The sequence below is a fragment of the Aulonocara sp. 'chitande type north' Nkhata Bay genome, linkage group LG5 (genome assembly GCF_057382095.1).
Source record: "Aulonocara sp. 'chitande type north' Nkhata Bay isolate Kocher_YH1m ecotype deep benthic linkage group LG5, A_spYH_male_GT1.1, whole genome shotgun sequence".
Lineage (NCBI taxonomy): Eukaryota > Metazoa > Chordata > Actinopteri > Cichliformes > Cichlidae > Aulonocara > Aulonocara sp. 'chitande type north' Nkhata Bay.
This window is the reverse complement of record NC_141348.1, coordinates 28,670,127-28,693,297: the sequence shown is the minus strand read 5'-3', so window position 1 is coordinate 28,693,297 and position 23,171 is coordinate 28,670,127. Positions and strand designations below refer to the sequence as shown.

Here is a 23,171-nt window from a genome sequence, read left to right as displayed (position 1 = left end):
AGCTAGTCAGTCATCAGCTCAGTACCAAACAATCCATCAAAGAAAGAAAAAAGCAAAACAAAACAAAACCAAAAAAAAAGGAAAAAAGATCAAAACTCAAGCTGACACCACACATGGGGTGGGTGAGTCTGGGCTCAGCTTGTTTGGGAAATTAGAGAGGACAAGAGAGAGGAAGAACAGGATTTCCTTCCCGACACATCTCCTCAACTTACCAGCACTCCCTGTGGCGCCCAGCTCTTTCAGACATCAGGAGTGAGCAAAGTAAGGAAAGGAGCTGAGTGGAGGATCAGAGCAGATCTTTCAGGGAGTACACTGGGTTAAGTTGGAGGCTCAGGCCAGGCTGATATGAAGGGATGAATTGTGAAGCGAGAGAGAGAGAGAGGACGAGCGATGGGTGGTTGTGGTTGGGTGCAGTGGGGAAAGAGCTGCCAGGGCTAAAAATAGCCCATGCCTCTGCAGAGAGAGAAGAGAAATGAAGTGAGAGCGAGAGAGGGACTATGGCAAAGCAACAGGATTGTTGTGTCTGCCAGCTGGATTGATCCGGAGCCCAGTCCTGCTTAGACTGGTCCCATGCTTCTAAAGAGTTTACTCTCACTGCTGCTGCATTACAAGTCATTATTCAGAACTGCTTCCTGTAAATAAAAGCTTGGTTCCTCACACCCAAGGAACACCGTCCAGCATCTTTACTCAAACTGTAGTTGCCTACTTCCCGATTACCATTTGAACTGCTGTTTTGCTATGTAGCCCTTATTAGGTCAGACGGTAATTCAAATGTAAAAACTAAATATGTGACTACATAACAGTTGCACATACTTCCATATAGGACACAAGGGGTGACTAATTTAACACTCATAAAAACGATACAGTCACTAGACCTCAACCTGGTTAAATGCATCTGGGCTATTTTGAACAGCAGCCTCTGCCAATGTCATCAAACTCCAAATGAAGTATTGTGTTTAAGGAGAAAAGTGTCTATAGTCTTTGCCACGGAGTAGTGTAGCTTTTCTGAGGCTCATTTAAAAAAAATTAACAGTTAATTTTCTGTCTTTTTGATGATATTCGTATCACATCTGTTATGATCCTGCTGCTGGTAAACATCATAATCCTGTTTGTTTTGCTGCATTCCTGTTTTGCAGCAGCATTGTTTTGTATTCCTAAAAACCAAGCACACCCTTTTTCTTTTACATTGTTGCAGCGACTGCTAATGCCTAAAAGCCCAAACTCACTGTTTAGTTCAGCTCGAGCCAAGCTGCATGACAAAGAGCCTTTGGCAACTTTGGCAAACAAGATCTAAGTAAAGGAGTTAAAAGTCATAAGAAGGTTCTGTCTGGCCTCCCATGGCCAAGTTCCCAGAGATGTGAGTCATCCTGGACAGCGCCGAGGCTCGACCTCTTGTGGTAGAGGCAGCAGCCAGTGGGGACAGACATTTACCCATCAGGAATCGGATTCATGATCACAAACACCACCAAAAATCAAACTCCTGACTATGAGAGCCTGCCTACTCCACCACACATCCAACCACTCACAAGCACGCACAGAAGACGGGTCCGAGGCCACCATGACCCTTTGAGCATTCACTAGGGTAACATGGCCATCTGCTGTGGCTGGTCACAGGCCTCCACGGGCTCAGGGTCTGGGTTAAACACACATCTCATACAACACCAAGCCAGCAATTATCCCTCACTGATCTCCTTGCCCTCTGCACACGGCTGGCTTACACATGCACGAAAAAATGTATGATCTTATGTCTACAGAAACTGGGTGTGTACATGCAAACTATAGCTTGCATGTACATACCCACAAAACAGAAACACACAAAGTAGGAGAAATTCCCACTGACACAGTGCTATCAGTAAATTAAATCTATCATGCTGAGTGGACCAACAAATTCAGGAGACAAACACTGAGGTCAGCTGATGATCTCCAGCCACTCCCCTACATCAATCTTCCCCTGCTCATCTCCTACCGCCCTCCTCCGCTCACCGTTATCTTGATCTGCTTCCTCTTTTCTCCCTTTGCCCCATCTCCCCTTCTCCTCCCCCCTGCCCCGTCTTATCTTCATCTTTTCCAATCTCTCTTTCCTCAATACCAGCCTCCTCTTGCCAATTTCTGATTTCACCAAAAGCAGCAGCGCGTAGGTTAGATGCCTACTGTTGCTATAGAAACCGCCCCTGTGCTCTAGATCACAATGTGACTTTGTCTCCTCGCCAGGGCTCCTATGCCTGCTCGTTTTTATGTCTGACCAGATACATGCTTGCCTATCTTTGCTTTGTTTGTTTTTTTAAATGTCTCTGTGAAAGGTTGTTCTTCTTCATTGTGTTTTCTTCTCACAGGTGATGCATGCTATTTCAAATTCGGCTATTGCTTGTAGTTACACATTTAAACTTCAATATCCACTTTCAGGTGAAGGTCAGAGCCCAAAATTTCATGATATGTGAAGAAGAGCTTGGCAGATAATTCATCTTCTAAAGTGCGTCATAACAATTCTGACTGAAAAATGGCTGGCACCTATAAAAGGATGCTAAATGTAGGGGTACATGTTATGACTGAGCACGGTCGCTGGGGCTCAATCTTCTGAATTTGAATCTGTGAGCTCTCTCAGCATGCTGGCTGCGACAGGTTGACATTTGAATGCGAGACAAGCGCTCCATCATCGGTGGGGACAGATTACAGTCATATTCATATCTCCTCTGGACACCTGCTAATGAATTTATAATTACAGAACACACTTTGTGCTTCTGCTGTGCCCTGGGGTGTGCACACAAGCATGGAGTAACACAAACACACACACAGACACGCACACACTGTGAACCTCTCTCTTGGCCCCGATAGTCTTGCAATCATTCCAAGCACCAGTTTCCCTAATGGAAGCTGACATTATATCAAACACAATAAAGTTTTTCATTTACTGCTCTTCATTAACCCACGCACATCAGCCCATAAGGTACACACTACCACACAAACACATGCACACATGCGCACACAGCTCAGTTAGTGTGAAAATTGAAGTAGAATAAAAAAGGAAAGCTGATACAATGTGATCCGACTCCAGAGAACTAATCTGTGAAGTTTTGCTGGAAACCAGTTAAGATGCTTTACATTTTCACCCCCTTCATATCTCCTTGGCTCTGATTTCCACTCCTATCTTTAGCTAGATACCAGTTTAGCACATGAACTGCAGTCCATTATCCGGCTGGGTGATGAGTGAGAATACAAATCTCTGACTAAGTCAGATTGGACGCTCGCTATTACAGTCTGATTGCACCTATATGAGAATATAGCAGGTAATTGTCTGGAGAATTCACAGCAAGTGTGCGAGCATCATGTCTCCCACCTCCTGCACGCTCTACCCAGGCAGCACATCTCATCTAAAACGTCACATATGTGAAATGTCACATGTTCAGACTTTATCCTGACTTCACTCTCCAGACGTTTGAACTTGATAAAACTGGACAATATTAGAAGGTGATTCTTTGCAGTAAGAGACGCTACCCTTCGTGTTTGGCACACGTCAACTCCTGTGCGCACACCACACACACATAATACAATTTCCGTATGTTAAGCAAGAAATGACTGACATCCAATTTCTTATGGAGACAGAGGAAATACATACACAAGGGCATTCATACTAAAAGGAGAGACATCCAAATTAAATCGTAATACGCCATCAGAAACTAATTTGTTCAGCTCGTTTTCTTTAGTATATATTTAGTACTATATTAATCATAGACATTTAAAAAAATTGTCAGAAATCTGAGGGGCCTTTTACCACTTTGATCTTGAACTGCAGAGGTTGCCTGTGAATAAAATATGAAACTTTGTTCTTTAGGGGAGCTGTTCTCGCTGCTGGCAGTGTTTTTTTTTTCCTTCTCACTGTATGCTCATAAAAAGTGCAGGACTTCCACCTATAGCAGACTGCATTTCTGGGGGAGGGGTGGTTGGTGCGGGGCATTGCCAGTCCTAGTGCGCTTGCTGTGGGGTGCAGCTGTAGAGTTATCAGCGTGGGAGCTATTAGTGCTGTGGCTTGAAGCCTTCGTTGTACTTACAGTAACATAACGAGTGGTCATCAGCTTGAGTAGTTCCTGTTCTGTCTCTGTATGTGTGCCAACTCTCCAGTCAGAATGAATACAGACAGGCAGACACACATTTTTCCAAACACACACATGCACAGAAAACCCTAACTCTCATTAACAGAAGCAAACTACATCTAAAGTCTAAAAATAAGAGGTGCAAACATGTTTTCATTTATGTATTTTTCTGTGGGTTTAAGGCAAAGTATTGCTAATGCCTTTTAACTTCAGCTCTTCAAGGCAGACTGCTGTTTGATGTGTCAGGTCCTTTTTTTTTTTTAACCAGTGAAGGTTAGAAAAATGGCTCTTTATAATTCCAAGTCAATGAGAAGAGTCAACAGGCAAACTGGAAATTAAACCGCTGGCCCGGAAGAATAAGAAAACAAGAGAAGGAGAGAGCTATTGAGCTGAAGTGAAACTCAGATAAAGGGGTGTATGATTGAGGCCTTGGGCGCGGCTGCCTCGCTCTCTCTCTCTTGCTCTCTCATTGGCATGCTCTGTATCTCGAGGCTTTTAAGCGATTAGGGAGCTGCTGAGACCATGGCGTCCAAGCATAGCTCCATGCAGATGTTCATTTGTATGCCAATAAACAAATGTGCCCCCAGATTAAAGCTCCAATACACAGTGCAAATTCAGCAAAGTGAATGACATTCTCCATGGACAACTCATCAATGTCTTGCTCCTCTTCACGCACAACCCCATGCCTCCTCCGAACTGCACGCTGACTTCAAAGACTGGCAATGATGGGCAAAAATCCGCGAGATATTAGAAGAAACGAGTGAAGAAAGAGAAGAGTCTTGATTATTTTAAAATGAAAACGAAATAGTTTATTTGAATACATTATATTACGTTATATGTCCCCCCAATTTGGCCCATGAATCTGTAAATTCCCTTCTTTAAGTCTCTCTTTGTAAACACCCTGCAGGTCAAAGATGCCAACTTTTTTTCTCCTCTTATATCCTTCCTCCCTCTCTTTTCCTCTTTCGTTTACATCTCTGCTGTGCTGTCTTTTTCTTTCAGAGCCTGACACTTTCCCTTGGTAAAAGCAGTTAAATCAGTCTGTGAATATTTCAATCCTGTGATAAGGAAAGAAGGCTTTGTCCTGCTGCACTCTGGGTAATGCTGCACTCCATTGTTGGCTGACAGGGCTCCATTGAGTAGCAGGTTTTAACGCTGATAGCATCACCACCCTGCATGGACACAGTGCCAGATAAAAAGCCTATCCAATGTGGCACACGCATGCCCACACCTCCAAACAAGCCTGCAATCTGATCATCACAGGAAAAGAAGGAAAGAGGTGCTGTAACACCAAATAAAGACAAATAAGATAAACAGGGCGTGACAATACTAACGCTATCATTGGATTCCCAAGGGATTTGATAAAGCAAATGCAATTACGTGCGTCTAACATTGTACGGCTTCCATAGCTGAAGTGACCAATCACATACACTCCAGCGCTCTGTGTGGACCGCCCCGCCAATCACACTGCAGCTTGGTATGACACTGGTTCTACGCTTATCTTAGCAAAATGTTTCCAGGTTGCATTTTTCTCAGAGGGCTGAATGCTGCTTTTCATTTCACTGATGTTTTTCAGCCATTTTACCACCGCTAGTCCGTAGAGTCCCTAAAAGTCACCACCCCCTCTTTACAGCCTGACTGAGAGTGCCCAATCAACAATCAGCGCCAGCCAAAGGAAACCTGTTATTTTCGACCCCATAATCATTTCCATCACATGCCTTGCTGTACCTCACAATGATTTGAACATTGAAATGACAAAGGGAACCCTGCTTTAAGATATCTGCAGATAGGAACCAAGGACAGCAGGGACAGAATTCATCAAGTGAGTGCTAAAACCCAAGCAGGAATCTTTCCTCAGCTGCAGCATAACCAAGCTCTCACCGCTCACAAAATGACAGCCTAGCTGATGAGAGGCATCACTTTCCTGGAAAGCTGTGGTGGCCTCAAACACAGAGAGAAAATGAGCAGGTTTCTTGCAAACATCCTATCTAATGGAGGCAAAATGAGACAATATGGGGCTGTACCTCTGCAGTTAATAAATGGGTATCACCAGAGATCAAGGCAAGAGTGCTTCTTGTGTACAAAATTTTGGACAAAACCTAGAGATACCTATAACTAGATAACTAGAGATAACTATACTCATACTTGGAGGCTAATTGATATTAAATTACCATCTGATTACATATTTATTTGCAACAGTGCGGCCTTGGCCTCCTCCAGCTAACATACAACTTTAGCTAGCCCCGCCTCTCACTAGCAGCTGAACACATGGACAGCAGCACAGCAAACTCAGTGAAGCACCTTAAAGAATGACAGCCCGGTCTTTATGAAGAATTTCATGATATCAGTAAAGTTGTTTCAACAACAGTCAAGTATCAAACAACTGTCATAAATACTGACTTGGCCAGGGCACACGTTAATGTTAATGTTAGCTGTTTAATTATTGGCAGCTACTCATGTTAGCCACCTGTTAAATGATCGTAAAAGTATTGCTTATCAGCTTTAAACCAAATAAAGGTTACCTTGCTTTGTCTGCGAGTCCTGCATTTGGCTTCTTTTTTGCCAAACCCCCATGACACTATGACTAATAATAAAACAATAAATTTGATGTGGGAGTTAAGCAGCAGATGTTATCAGTTTTGAACTGCAGTGGTAATAGACATGTTAATTTAACAGGATTATGCAATTATGTGCCTCTAAAATATATTATGCTTCTAGGCTGAAGCTGAGAAAGGTAGATATCAGTAGCTAGAATGAAACAACAGCAACTTACCTTAATTACAGAATTACAGGAAATAAATAGAGCTGCAGCTGATTACATGTGCATGGACAATATTGTACTAATCTTTGTTTACAAAAACTATACCTCTTATTTAAGGTTAAAAGGTTATTTTCCCTCTGTGGTATCAGAAATGGTATTGAGTATTTTCCTGGCTATAGATATTGAGTTTGAAATTCTAGTATTATGACAACCTTAAATGTTACATTGTAGAAAAGCTGAAACTTACATTGATAAATAAAGTTTCTGATATTTTTCTATCACTTTAGGATTTAGCAGATGTAAAAATTGTTATAGAGGAATAGGGATTTGACACTGAACTGTAACTAGGATTGAAGGGAATGGATGAATATATGATCAATATTAAGTGCAGTAGAAAAAGAAAGGTACCCATCACACTTATGTTAATATATCAGCAATTACCACTTGTTGGACTTGCAGGTAAATACACAGTGCCTAACTCTAACTGGATGTACAGTAGGTGATCAATATTATCTCTCTCTCCTCTAATTTCTAGTCATCTCTACACTGTCAGCTCTATAACAAAAGAAATGTATTTTTTTCAAGTCCCCAGGGTTGCTGTAGAATAGTTATCTATCAGTATATGATCTATTCATTTAGTCTTTAAGACTAAACGTCAACATCTCAAAAAGTGAGAATACTTGAATACAGAAAGCTGTATCTCAAGTGCTTATCAGTCCATTGTGACTTCGTTTTTTACTATTGAGCTCTGACCAGAAGAGCCAACAGGCAGCAGGTTTACCCTTTAAAATAACATTTCATGGGCGTTAGCCATGTGTTCAAATGGGAAAATCAAGTTCTGCAGCATAACTCGGTGGATTTCTCTGACTATTGATTCCCATCTCCTGAGAGGCAGAGGGATCGATCAGTGGGATTTAGACATGGGGGCCACTTTCTCAGCCCTCCCTCCTGGCCTGCATGCCGCATCACAGTTGAGCAAACTCCTCCTGACAGAAGGCTTATTGACATCTCTGAACTTTTCTTTCTCTGTCATCTTTTTTTTTTCTTAATGTTTCTGCACTTTAATGCTTCTTCCATTCTGAGTCACCTTACACTTTGTGATGTCCCCCCTGCTCGTGTTTTTGTGAAAAGGTGTTTCTTAAGGTAACAGCAACACATTAGTTATGAAACGTGGGGGGGAAAATACCTCAGAGAGATGAGAAAAGAGTCTGAGCGGGAAAAGGGGAAAAAAAGGTGAAAAGGACATTTCCACCTCAGAGCGCACCACTTAAACAAATTACAACGGTCTGCAATCAAGGAGCTGAAATTACCAAACTGCTGGGTCACCACAGCAACCAGAAGTCTGATCAAAGCTGTGAGCAGCACAGCAGTTGATAGAAAAATGAAGGGAGGTAACAGGGGAGGAGGTGCTAAAGGGATGGGAGAGCTGAGGAGACGAGGGAAACTGCGGTCAAAACACAGGTTTAGATTTTAACTGTACTGGCATAAGACTAACAAATCAGTTGATCAGGAGTGTCTTAATCAGCACATATTCTTCAAGCACAGATTACCAGCTTTCCTATTCTATCTAGGGGTGCAACGATACACAAAATTCACGGTTCGGTTCGGTTCGATACTTTGGTGTCACGATTCGATATTTTTTCGATACAAAAAAATGTTCATGCCTTTTTAATTTGTCATTTATTAAAATTATAAATATATATTTTAACTCAAAAGTACAGTTTTTAAATTTAACCCTAACCCTTGTGCGTGTTTTTTATTTTGACAGCGAATGCGCACCTGCGGACCACTTATGTGCAGCCCTGGTTATATAGCTCATATTGTAGCCACAGAAATTCTTTTGTCCATGAAACCATAAACCTGCACTTTCTTTTTGCCTTATAGTCTGATTTGTCATAACTTCTCCGTTTTGTGGTAAGCTTTTCTTTGGCTGTCACTTCTTCACCCTGACCTGTCTTATTTGGCTCAGCAGAACTGAAATGCTTTTACACACGCACTCACATAAGCTCAGCGATTCTCTGCGCGATCAACCTCTCACATGTTTAAGCTGCGGGAGATTTCACTTGTCATGTTTGCATAGTAAGCTAACGATTAATAAGACGATGTCAGAGGAATTGGTGCACAAATTATCATCACTCACAGATCAGTGCTGTCGCTCTCTATACACAGTTCGCGGGATTGCAAAGTGAAAGCAAAAAAACAAGCGCAAATTCAAACAGGATTTCAATATGTCACATATTGACAGTGGCTCACCGATGCCAATGACATAATTACCCAGCTACATTTCTGAAAGAATGCAAAAGCATTGACATATATTTTTCCTTCCTACAATAGCCCGACGGGCAGGGAAGAGATAGATTTTGGTAGCCCGACTGGAAAAAATCGCTAGCTCCAGGACGTCGGGCTAGCGATATTGCAAGCCCTGTATCTGATTGAGGAATCACTCATCTTTGGAAAAGAGAGTTTATTACAGAGAAATGTCTCTTTCCAAAATAAAAGCTATACTATCCGCTTCTTCTGGGCTATATTCTCAGCAGCATAAGGAGAATCATGTGCTAACAGCTGTCTAAATGACTCGGCTAAAGGTAGTAGCATGCTTGTTGTTTTGGTCTTTGCACTAGGATGATGTCGGTGTAAATGTGCAGTCATATTCGTTGTGTTCCCACTAGTGCTTTCAGGTTAATCTCGTTGAAATGACCTTAACGCCACAACACGGCAAGTCCGTTAACGAGCTACCGCTGATTGCCCGTGTGTGGGGCTAGACGGCCAACACGTTAACGAGCTAACTGCGCTAACACACTAGTTCCCACCCATGTAATTGAGCATTGCATGGCACATCCAACATACTGTTTTACTTTAGTCCATGACTCGCTTACCTTCAGGGTCATACATCACATGAAAACCAAAATAATTCCAAACGCCAGATCTGAATGAGGGTGGGGGAGGTCCATGTGTCTTGCTAGCTTGCCCTGCGCTCTTCCTTCTGACGATGCTGTCTGTGTTGAGTGCTCAGTGGATCTGCGTTCGACAGTGCAGCCTAGGCGGAGTAGTCGAACGCAGATTCACTGAGCGCTCAACACAGACAGCATCGTCAGAAGGAAAATTGATAAAATAAATTACAAATGTTGTATTGTTCGATACCGAACCAAAGCACTGTATCGAACGGTTCAATATCGATACGAATATCATTGCACCCCTAATTCTATCCTATCCCTTTTATCCAATTTCCTATTCCTATTGTTGTTGTGGTTGTCACTGAGTATGAGCACGAGTTATGTTTAATCCTTATTCTACTGAGCCCCTCACACCATCACGTTTGAAAGGGAAGAGACATCCTTTTCAAACAGCGAAAAAGCAAAATGTGTAGGAATTTCTGTCCATATATCCCATCCACATATTTTTCCCTTCCAGTGATGAGCAGATGGAAGGCCGTTCCATGGTTCAGGATTCAGTGATAACACTGTTTACGAGTTCCATTACGTGCTCGGCAGCCTGCGAGCACTCTGTCTCAGTGCAGCTATAAGGAAGTGGAAGGGGTGAAAGCTCACAATGGAAATAGATGCAGTTTATTTGTGACTATGCTTATCAGTGTTTGAAATAAGAACTGTGCGTTAAAAAACGGGTTCACACGGCTATATTCCAGACTTTTTTCCATCAGCCCTCTGCAGCGGAGACGTTTTGAGTTTGGTTCTGCTAACACAAGATGGATTCAATTTTTATTTACAAGGTCTGTAGCTGATGTTTGAAAAGAGGACTGGATATCCCATAAAACACAGAACCACACCAACAGTTTGATTACTGTTTTGAATAGCAAAAGCTATAATTACAGGAAAAATAGGCTTTATGCTGTCAGATTATGATTTGTAGATATTAAACTACAAAATGTCCTGGTCTAATCAAGACTCACTGTCCCATCAAGTTGATGGCAGAATTTGATGTCTGAAAAAAGTTGAAATAACATTCCTTGTTATTTTCAGCAGCCCATAAATGTCTGGGAACTGAGAAGACCAGCTGCTGGACTCTTGGGTCTTCCTTGTGGTATTTTTTATTTCATGATGCAGCCAGTGTTTTCAGTTGTTGAAAAGTCTGGACTGCATGCAGCCCACTTCAGGACCTGGACTTTTTATCTAGGAAGCCATACTTCTGTAATAGATATAGTATGCGGTTTATCAGTGTGTTAGTGGAATATGCAAGACCTTTCCTGAAAAATCCATCTGGACAGGAGCACATGTTGCCTTAAAACCTGTAATACCTGTCAGCACTGATGGTGCCTTTCCAGATGTACCAGCAGCCAATTCCATAGGCAGTAATCCATCCCCATCAGAGAGGCCCAGTTATGACAAGCTGCATGTAGGGCTGCTCGATTCTGGCAAAAATGATAATCACGATTATTTTCACTGAAATTGAGATCTCGATTATTTGACGATATTTATTTAACCCTTTAAGACCTACCATAGAACCAAGTCCGCCAGAGCTTATATTATTTTTTTTACATGCTGTAGTGCCATTTTTGGGAGCATTTCAAGTTGCTATACATCAATACAACTGTTATAGCCCATATTTTAATAATATGTATGCATTAAGTGACCGAGGACAAGCTGATGACTTAAGCTTGTCACTGGCTTGCCATCACCAGTGTGTGAATGGGTGGATGACTGGATATGTCCTTAGGGACTAGTAAAGCGCTATATAAATACAGGCCATTTACATAAGATGTAAGTACAACTCCTCCGGTTTCTTATGCAAAACAAATTATTGCGCTAGCTTACACGGTTCCGGTTCTACAGGGATTTAAAGGGTTAACAATAACAATGTATTGAATAATGACTTTAAAAAAATAATATAAAATAGTGTGCAAATACTGATAACAGTGCAAATGTTTGCAATATAAAAAATAAATGAAAAATGTAAACATCTATGTTTAGTGAACTTTGCAGTGTTGCTCTGTGGTGCAGCTACTACACCGTGGCAACGTTTACACACTATGTCTACTTGATGTCTGACTCTGCGATCCCATAATGTTTACACACCACTGAAGGTTTTTTTACCTCTCTTTTCAACCAACGGCAGTCACTCTCCTCTCCAAATAACTTCTGCTTAGCTTTTTGAGCTTCCCTTGGGTTCTCTTAATTGTTGTGACGGGTGTTCGAAATGCAGAGAGGTGTGCTCGATTTGCCACACGGAGCAGCGCGAGAGTAAAGCACGAGGGAGGGGCTAATAATCGGCTCAGTCATTTTTAATGATCGTTGAAAGCCCAGATCGTAATCGTGATTAAAATTCGATTAATTGAGCAGCCCTAGCTGCTTGGTCCCTACCCTCCTTTGTCCAGAGGATACGGTGTCTATGTTTTCCACAAAAAAGTCACATTTTACTTCTAAAAATGTTAATGTGAAACCACCTGAGGGCCCAAAGATAACAGGCATTTAAATATTACTTTCTGGCCTTGTCCCTAGTTCACAGAGATTTCTCCAGATTTTCTGAATCTTTAGATGATATTATGCACTGCAGATGACAAAATCTTTAGTTTTCACCACTTTTAAGGGAAAAACACTATTCTGAAAGTGTTGCACAATTTTAGTCAAACTGGTTTTTGCTTATCATTACTTCAGAAAAACTCCAAAATATGCTTTTTATACCCAATCATATTGACCTGTTGCCAATTAATTCCAACTTTTTTTTTTAAATGTGTTGTGTCACAGAAATTCAAAATGCACTAATATTTTTGATGAAATAGCAACAAACTTCTATGTTTTCTGTGGTCCACTGTGAGTAAAGTTGTGCATATCATTCCATTCTGCTTTTCAGATAACATCCCAATATGTTTATTATTGGTTTTGTACATTTATAACAAGCTAATTTACTGTCAGAGATATAAGCATTGTTGAGTGCTTTGTATAACAGCTAAGGTTAAAATGTGCTTTCTACCTGAAGACTATTTAATGTGAGAATCATCTTGAGTGGCAGCTTTGACTTTAATATCAGTCCACTTAAATTATATATAATTTAATATATAATTTTTCCTCTTTTTAAAACTCATTAACCTTGGTCTGTTTTATGCCAAATTACTAATTTACTCCTAACTCCTGCACATATAAACAATTCTTAATTGTTGGCACAGTAGTGTGTGCTAACAAAAAAAAAATCGAAACATCTTCCTTTTAGTTAATACAGTAAAATGAAGAGATAATAACAAGAGGCAAGTAACATTTTCAGATAACCACAGAAAAGGAGAAATAACACATAAGATTAACATGTAGAGAGGAGCCAGGGACAGGCACCCTTCATTTCTGTCTATTTTACCAGAATTTGAATGTGTCCAAGGCAGCCCTCATAAGACTAATGTATTCTGTGGTTAATGGAGCTGGTTGCTTCGAGGGCTGGGCTGAGAGTCGCCACAATGATTCTCACTCATTTCCTCTGAAGGGCCAATTATCTCAAATAGAGGCATTATTAAAGGAGCCGAACTTGGTCAAGTGAACAAACCCTTGCAGCTCGCGCTCCCAGCACTTCAGGTCATGTAACACCTCTAAGGGGACCTATAGTGATTTAAGGACATTTAATGTGGCTGGAAATACTGACTAAATGTAGCTACTATAGAAGGGTGACAAATTAAAGAAAAAAAACACAGTATGTTAGTGATGTCTGTTGGTGTTGATTAATATGAGTATCTGAAATGCTACAATAAGAATGAAATATTGTTCTTGCAAATCCTTGGTGACGGAGAGATTTTTAACTGGATTTAGGTCTGATGACTGAAAAAGGCCACACAGTGTGCTTTTTCTTATCAGATCATTTCAAGACCCCTCATGCCCTGTCATCCTGTAAGAGACCCCTCCCAGCACGATCAGAAACACTTTATATTGATTTGCACAATCCTTTCCTTTCAGATTATAAGCATGGCAGCAAAATGCCCCGACAGCATAACAAAGCTGCTGGGCTAGGGGTGGAGGGGGGTCAGGTTTTTCCTTTAATTTGTCACCTGTATGTACATGTGCTGAGAGCCATAAAGAGGTCACATGAATACCACTATTATGTATGAGAGTGGGTGGCTGAGTGGAGTTGAAGAGAGAGAAGCAGAGAGAGAGAGAAGAAGAGAAAGAGAAGGAGAGATTGTGTTGTCCTATGATGAAAGGCTTGATTGATTAGAGAGTGATGATTGCAGTAAATGGCCTGGAAGATGGCTCCATCTCTGTTTCCCGTTTTCTCCATCTCTTATACCTTCTTCCCTCACTCACTTGCTTTCTCACTTACACCTCTCTCACTCTCTCTCTCATTCCCGTCGTGCTTCTCTTTGTCACCCCCTCTTCTCCCTGGTTTCATCATGGCAACCCATCAACACAGCGCCTCTTTCTCTCTCTCTCTCTCCTAATGGCACAGCTATTAGTACTAATGCATTTCAAACATACAGCAGCTGCCACATCGCAATCTGAATGAAAGGACATGTCTTCCTCCAATCTCTCCAATCTCTGTCCTTTCTTCATCCAATCTTGTGTCTCGGTCCTAATGTGCTGCGCCTTATGTCAACTCTTCCTCAGATATATGACAGTGGTCATCAACAGCAACCTCTATACGTGATATGGGACGTGTGGCTGATAATAACATTGCTAATATACCTACAAAGTAGCTCGCCATATATATATATATATATATATATATATATATATATATATATATATATAAAAACACCCAGCACGCCCCTGCGGGCGGTTTATCCTTCAAGCTCGGGTCCTCTACCAGAGGCCTGGGAGCTTGAGGGTCCTGCGCAGTATCTTAGCTGTTCCCAGGACTGCGCTCTTCTGGACAGAGATTTCCGATGTTGTTCCCGGGATCTGCTGGAGCCACTCGCCTAGCTTGGGAGTCACCGCACCTAGTGCTCCGATTACCACGGGGACCACCGTTACCTTCACCCTCCACATCCTCTCGAGCTCTTCTCTGAGCCCTTGGTATTTCTCCAGCTTCTCGTGTTCCTTCTTCCTGATATTGCTGTCATTCGGAACCGCTACATCGATCACTACGGCCGCCTTCTTCTGTTTGTCTACCACCACTATGTCCGGTTGGTTAGCCACCACCATTTTGTCCGTCTGTATCTGGAAGTCCCACAGGATCTTAGCTCGGTCATTCTCCACCACCCTTGGGGGCATCTCCCATTTTGACCTCGGGACTTCCAGGTTGTACTCAGCACAGATGTTCCTGTACACTATGCCGGCCACTTGGTTATGGCGTTCCATGTATGCCTTGCCTGCTAGCATCTTGCACCCTGCTGTTATGTGCTGGATTGTCTCTGGGGCATCTTTACACAGCCTGCACCTGGGGTCTTGCCTGGTGTGATAGACCCCAGCCTCTATGGATCTTGTGCTCAGAGCTTGTTCTTGTGCTGCCATGATTAGTGCCTCTGTGCTGTCTTTCAGTCCAGCTTTGTCCAGCCACTGGTAGGATTTCTGGATATCAGCCACCTCCTCTATCTGCCGGTGGTACATACCGTGCAGGGGCCTGTCCTTCCATGATGGTTCCTCGTCTCCCTCCTCTTTCTTGGGTTTCTGCTGCCTGAGGTATTCACTGAGCACTCGGTCAGTTGGGGCCATCTTCCCAATGTATTCTTGGATGTTCCTTGTCTCATCCTGGACTGTGGTGCTGACACTCACCAGTCCCCGGCCCCCTTCCTTCCGCTTATCGTACAGCCTCAGGGTGCTGGACTTGGGGTGAAACCCTCCATGCATGGTAAGGAGCTTTCTTGTCTTTATGTCAGTGGTTTCTATCTCCTCCTTTGGCCAGCTTATTACCCCAGCAGGGTATCTGATCACGGGCAGGGCGTATGTGTTGATGGCCCGGATCTTGTTCTTACCATTCAGCTGACTCCTCAGGACTTGCCTGACCCTCTGCAGGTACTTGGTGGTTGCAGCCTTTCTAGCGGCCTCTTCATGGTTCCCATTTGCCTGCGGGATCCCCAGGTACTTGTAACTGTCCTCTATGTCTGCAATGTTGCCTTCTGGTAGTTCAATCCCCTCAGTTCTGACTACCTTCCCTCTCTTTGTTACCATCCGACTACACTTCTCCAGTCCGAACGACATTCCAATGTCATTGCTGTATAGCCTGGTAGTGTGGATCAGTGAATCGATGTCTCGTTCACTCTTGGCATACAGCTTGATGTCATCCATGTACAGGAGGTGGCTGACAACTGCTCCGTTCCGTAGTCGGTATCCGTAGCCAGTCTTGTTAATGATCTCACTGAGGGGGTTCAGGCCTATGCAGAACAGCAGTGGGGACAGAGCATCTCCTTGGTAGATCCCGCACTTGATGGTAACTTGTGCTATGGGCTTGGAGTTGGCCTCTAGTGTTGTACGCCACATCCCCATTGAGTTCCTGATGAAGGCTCTTAGGGTCCCATTGATCTTGTACAATTCTAGGCATTCCAGTATCCAGCTGTGGGGCATTGAGTCATAGGCCTTCTTGTAATCAATCCAGGCAGTGCACAGGTTGGTCAGTCTGGTCTTGCAGTCTCGGCTGATTGTTCTGTCTACCAGTAGCTGGTGTTTTGCACCTCTGGTATTCTTGCCAATTCCTTTCTGTGTCCCGCTCATGTATTGACCCATGTGCCTGTTCATCTTAGCCGATATGATACCTGACAGGAGCTTCCATGTAGTACTGAGGCAGGTTATTGGTCGGTAGTTGGAGGGGACCGGTCCCTTCTTGGGGTCCTTGGGGATCAGGACCGTCCGGCCTTCAGTTAGCCATTCCGGGTGTCTTTCGTTAACTAGCAGCTGGTTCATTTGTGCTGCCAGACGCTCGTGGAGTGCAGTCAGCTTCTTCAGCCAGTAGGTGTGAACCATGTCGGGCCCTGGTGCTGTCCAACTCTTCATACTGGAGACCCTTTCTTGGATATCTGCCACCGTGATGGTTACTGGACCCTGTTCAGGGAGGTCGCTGTGGTCTGCCCTCAGATCCTCTAGCCACTGAGCATTGCCGTTATGGGTTGCATCCTTCTCCCATATGCTCTTCCAGTATTGTTCTGTCTCCAGCCTTGGTGGTGCTGTTCTCTTATTGTTCCCTTGCCACTGAGAGTACACCTTTGCTGGTTCTGTGGAGAACAGCTGGTTTATTCTCCTGCCTTCTATCTCTCTGGTGTACCTCCTCAAGCGGCTGGCCAAGGCTGTGAGTCTTTGCTTGGCAGTTTCCAAGGCCTCAGGTATGGACAGCTTGCTGTATTTCTTAGGCACCTTATTTGTCGCACCTTTCTGCAACTCCGTTAGTTGGCTAACCTCCCTCCGTGCTACTTTGATCTTGCCCTCTAGCCTCCTTCTCCATGGAGGGTACTGCCCCTTGTGGCTGTTCAACTTGTAGCCAAGCATCTCACTGATGCCGTATTGTAGATCAGCTTGTTAGTGTCGGTAATCGTGGTTGTAGGTATTGCCCGTAGTGCTGCATTAACATCATCTAGCAGACCTTCTGAGGGTACTTCACGTAATCTTGGTAACCGGCTACGGGGGATCCAGGTTTCAAGCTTGGCCATGATCCTATTTTTCAGGTCAGTTCCTCTCGCACTCAACGATCCTTCTCCTATCGCACTTGGGGCTATGTACCCAATCTCGGGTGGGGGTGATGATATCTCCCCCCTGACCTGGCGTCCTGACTCCTCCTTGCCGTAGCATTTGTGTTGTACCTCGTCAATCTCTAGCTGTGAGAGCAGTCCCTTCTTTCGAATGTTGGAACACTGAGCTACTAGTTGTTTCGCCGTCATTGTGGATGTTGGGTATCGAAGAATCCATAGGTCCCTCATCCTATTCATGTAGCCCCTTCCGCCGGGGTTACTTGCGTAGTAGCATTCCAACAACGCCCTGTTTTCGTCCCTTGCCCACCGATGCCTTCTTGTTCCAGTAGCCCACTTTTCGTCAGGGTGCCCTGGTTCCTCAACACCTGACGCGGACCTTGTTGATCCGGGCGACGTCCGAGCCGGCATGCCTTCATATTTATCTGTCTCGCTCATGTCTGCGGTAGGCTTGCTTAGCATAGGGGGTCTAGCCTTAGGACCCTTACTGGATACAGACGCCCCAGGCAGGAATCGAACTTGCGATCCTAGATGGATATGTAGATAGATGATGGATCCCGAATCCTCTCAGACATGACTGGAAAAACATTGTATGAGGTTTGTAAATTCTTGCATTCTTTATTTACTTGTTACACAGCGTCCCAACATTAAAACTACTAAAACCAAACTTTTTTTTAGCTCTAGCCAGAAGATTGCAGAACTCCCCAAAAGTGTTTAACAAATGTCTAACTCGCTAATATCCACACTGAAATATGAAGTCATAATTACGTTGTTGGAACAATATCTGTCCATCTCCCAGCCCCGTCTCTGCCAGTAGCAAAATGTGAAATATAAGGGAAATTAGGGCTGTTCGATATAACAATATATATCGGATGACGATATAAAAACGTCTATCGTTTCATTTTACACTATCGTTTGTTTCGCAAAATAAACTGTTTACAGCCATATTGTTTCATCGTTTTGATGGTCACTGTAGTGGCTATATTAATTTCTTAAAGTTCTCTCTTTCTCTTATATTTAATATAACCACACTAAGGACGGACAAGCGCCTGTTTTTATGCGTTGTAGTTAGCAACAACAACGGTAAAACCATAGCGTGTCCGCTTGTTTATTTTCCACATAAACCTTTCACAATAAAGCTCAAGATCCTGTTGAGACTTTTCAAAATAAACTGAATCACGTGAAAGATTATGCCGAGTATTTATGGATGAGAAGCAAAAAAGAGCCGTCAGATGCTAAAAAATAAACCTTACTCAAACGTTAGAACAGGCTTTTACCCGCAGCATGCTGAGTAATAAATACTCACAAAGAAAACGGCGGCTGTTACAACCTATGTCTAAAAATGTATCGTTTCATGCATCTGTTAAAACACTCGACTCCAGCTACATGACGCGCAGCTGGAAACACTTCCCGCAAGTCGAGCTGCCCGATATTCACAGAATTTACAGAAAATGTAAAAATTTTGTGATTTATATCGTTATCGGATGATAGATGTCTTATATCGGGATATGAGATTTTGGTCATATCGCACAGCCCTAAGAGAAATGTTTTTTTCATGACAGTCAGCATTGTTTTGTAACTGAGGTATACTAAGTAACTAAGATATATTTCATGTTTGTAGCACATATGTTTTCCAGAGCCTTTAGCAGAGGATGCATCACCATCCTGGGCAATTGTGGCTCAAGAGTTGGGAGTTCGCCTTGTAATCGGAAGGTTGCCGGTTCGAGCCCCGGCTTGGACAGTCTCAGTCGTTGTGTCCTTGGGCAAGACACTTCACCCGTAGCCTACTGGTGGTGGTCAGAGGGCCCGGTGGTGCCAGTGTCTGGCAGCCTCGCCTCTGTCAGTGCGCCCCAGGGTGGCTGTGGCTACAATGTAGCTTGCCATCACCAGTGTGTGAATGGGTGGATGACTGGATATGTAAAGCGCTTTGGGGTCCTTAGGGACTAGTAAAGCGCTATATAAATACAGGCCATTTACCATGGCAACTACGGAAACTGACTTTTCAAAAAAGTGGCAATATTTTCAACTAAATCACCAAGTAGTTTGTATTGCCTAAAACTAACCAAGTAGTTTTTAATGATAATTAATGAATTGAACAAAATTATTAATGTATTAAAAATAGAAATTCCATTAAAAATCTTTGATGTGTATAATGCTAACTTGGCTCTCTGGTGTGAGCAGTGATTGAATTGCCCCACCAGCACCAACCCCTCTGACCTCTTAAGTGTGACTTTTTCACCTATTAAATCCGAAAAATGCTCATTTTCTCTGCATGGACAAGAATCAGTTCACAAATCAGTAGATAAAAATAAATTTGGGAAATTCATGTTTCAGAAAAAAAAAAACATAAACAAGTGTTAGATCTGTATCTGGAAATATGACTTAGAGGTTGTGACTACTGCATGAACTACAATGAGATGTGCTGCGTCTCCAGAGATCTACGTCTACATTTAAATTACAGGCCTCATTACGTCATTTTATCATATATGAAGTTCAAGTGAATCAGGAACTTCCAGATTTTGCTATGTATGGGACAGAACCTAAAACAGGACATCTGGCCCTTTTACTGCCCACCCCCAGTTTCTGAAAGAGAGCCAAATTCAAAATCACATTACCATTTCCAACTATGCAAATACAACAGATAATCACAGAATACAGCCTCTGTCTTTCAACAGCATATCTTATGTCTCATTTAATACACTATATTTTGATAATGGCAGTAGTTTTGCTGTTTCAACAACACCATTGTCCATAAGCCTAACGTGCCTGCAGTCTAAGCAGCATAACCTGACAGAAGAGATGGGGTATAAAGACTGGGGAAAACCTCCCTGCACATTTTAGACGAGACTATGTCCCATGTAAGTGGATATAATATAATTTTTGCATTTCTGTCATGCTATAAACATATAAAAGCGCTTCTATATAAAAGATTACAATTTTAGTGTGAAGCCAAGCTGCTCCAAAACCCCTCTAGCTGCAAATTCAGCTTCAAAAGTCGCTAACACGGGGTATGTATTCGCTGGTGTTCTGGGAGAAAAACCATTAAAAGCAATAAAACATTTCAGCAGCTACTTTGAGCGGGTAAACACCCAGGCAATCATATTACCAAGAAAAATGCACTTTCCTCTGCAGGACGGGATTTAAATGACACTCTAAACACCTCGCATGCAGACTTTCAGCAGTGGTCAAAGCTGTAAGACCCGGGACTGCTTAATCACTTCATTCTGATACAGAAATATTAGACGTTGCTGACGTTACTCTGAGCAGTTTCATAGTGCTCCACTGTCACGCAGCCAATTTTCAGTATACAAAACAGAGATATGTGATACTTGGCTCTAAAGATGTTGGTTCTCTTTGCCCTTAAGAGAAAAGCACAACAGCACTGAAATGACTCGAGTCGCCTGGGGATGACTCTGTTGCCAACACGGTAGCCGGGTGTCACAGAGCGATGGGCACCTGACCTTGAGAAATCAGCGGCAATCCAACACTTTAATGTCTATTTCACACACCATTTGATTCCAATGGATTTAAAACCCTGAACGACCATTTCAACAGTTGTTACGATCAACATTTTGACATCCATAATGTCCAGCAGTCGGGGTGGTCAGGCATCGCCTCTGCAGTTAAACCGGGAAAATGCTTGAATGTGTGTGTGAGAGTGAGGCGGGGAGAGAAGAAGTGAGGTCTTCCCACTGCATGGGTAACAGCTGCGATGGCAGCCGCTATGAGGAACAAGCGTGTCATTGAGTTTCTATGATGTCACTCTTTGGCGAGGCAAGCAGATGGGCTGGGCCAGGTACAGAACCTACCATTAATAAACACATACAAATGAATACCCACTCGCTGACAAACACAGCCACATTATGCATTTTCGACCCAGAGCAGAGAGCACGCGCACCCACACACACGAGCTCTACCAAAATGCACCGTCTCGCATGCATAAACACCTTTTCTCTTCATTTGACAGACTGCTCCACCCGCTAGTTTAAGATGCAACACATTTCGCCTAATATACCCAAAGAGCATGCAGCCCTAATCTAATTAGAGTGTCAGTCAGCAGAGTGTTCACCCAAAGAGAAATTAGGAGAGCACAAAATCTACAAACAGGAGAAAAAAAAAATCTTGCAGGGATGTGGCATATCTACCACCGCCACCACCTTTTTGTGATATTTTTTAATGGTTTCACAGTTGCCCCTGCTGAGATTCATTACCTGTTCTAATTATAAAGGCAAATGAAATCAGCTCAATACATTATTAATAGAGAAACACTATTAGGATTCATTTGCAGTATTTGCAACAATATGGTATATTCCAAATGTTTTCATGGCTGATTAAAGACACATAGGGAGGGGAAAAAAAAGGTTTATGAATGTGATGGAAGTGCTGAAGGTTAGAGTGCGAATGAGACTGGTGACTGGACAGAAAGAGATGCAAAAAATGAAGGAGAAAAGGCGAAAGAGTCGAAACAGAGGGACAGAGAGAGGTGTTCTGGAGGGAGAGGGTTAGTTTAAAGAGAGGGCTGGCTTTTCCACACGAGGAGGTATTGATGCCATATTGGACGGAGCTACTTATGAACAGGTGTGCTGTGCTTGGTCCCTGTGACCCAGGCTTCACTTCCTGCATGGTTACACATCCCATTGAGGTGCATCAGATCCGGGCAGGGAGAGGCAGGCATCAACCCCACTCAGGTCTAAGATGAAGGGACATCCACAATGCAGCTCTGTCCCTTGGACCAGCAGGGTGAGACGGAGGATTGCAGAACCAGCCCCACCCCAAGAGTACCGCTTTAGAGTGTAAGCAACCATGAATAAAAATGGACTTGCAGGGAAATAGGCTTCATAATAATTATTCGTTTTAAAATCAGTTAAAGCCTTTTCTCAAATATCCCCCAGGAGGCGTGGGGTTAAAAATCCATTTGTGAGAAGTGTACCATGACATCGAGCTTGTCTCCCTGGAGACAGAGGATGTGACAGTAGGGAGTGTGCATGCGTCGGGTGAGGCTATATATACATGCATATATGTGTGCATTGTGTGTGCAGGGCATCTGAATGTTTGCAAATTTGAGAGTCACTGGAGCACACCGGCTCAAAGACACACAAGCCAGAGTAATACCGTTTCTCCTTTTTTAGATTTCAAGAGCAGATGTCTAGTATTTTAAAAGGTCAGCTGCAGGAGAATGTAATGTTCAAGTTACTACGGCCCGCAAAACAAAAAGAGCAAAAGCTTTATATACCATAAAAATAACAACCCCAGAAGTAATTTTCAAGCAATTTTAAGTAAGCAATTTCAGGGTGTATGGATATAATGCTATGGTCATAATGTGCATTACTGTTTTTTGTACTAATCACCACATTGTCTCTGTGATGCTGATCACATTGTCATCAAAGGGTTACCTTTAAAGGTGTTAAATTGAGGGGAAATTGGAAAGCAGATGACAGGAAGATAAACCAGTTTGCCTAGAAAAGAAAAAAGGGAAAAAGGCAGAAGTCTTGGAAAGGAGGGAGAGGAGCGGGTGTCCTACTTTACCGTCACACCATCTTGCCAGACGTGTTCCTTCTGAAGCTGCTCTGCTTCTCTGGCCAGTTTCTACAAGGTAGCAAAAAGAGAAAAAAAATAGCAGTGTCAGTATCAGAAGTCAATAGAAAATTGATTTGTTTGTGTGTGTGTGTGTGTGTGGGCGTGTTTGTGTGTGCCACAGACAAACAGACAGAATGGAAATGGTGACCTTGTTCCCTATAAAAGGTGATGATTAGAACGGCAGCTGTCCTCCTTTAAGCAC

The 23,171-nt window shown here is 43.0% G+C and overlaps 1 protein-coding gene across 3 annotated transcripts in view; it reads right to left on the bottom strand.

Annotated features, from left to right (window-relative positions):
* Positions 1–23,171, bottom strand: part of cacna2d2a (calcium channel, voltage-dependent, alpha 2/delta subunit 2a) — a 183,748-nt gene that overhangs the window by 67,774 nt on the left and 92,803 nt on the right. For all 3 annotated transcript variants that reach the window (XM_086292772.1, XM_086292773.1, XM_086292774.1), the window contains exon 4: positions 22,919–22,978. In XM_086292772.1, coding sequence (XP_086148898.1) covers positions 22,919–22,978 — 60 coding nt within the window. The remainder of the gene's footprint in view (positions 1–22,918; positions 22,979–23,171) is intronic.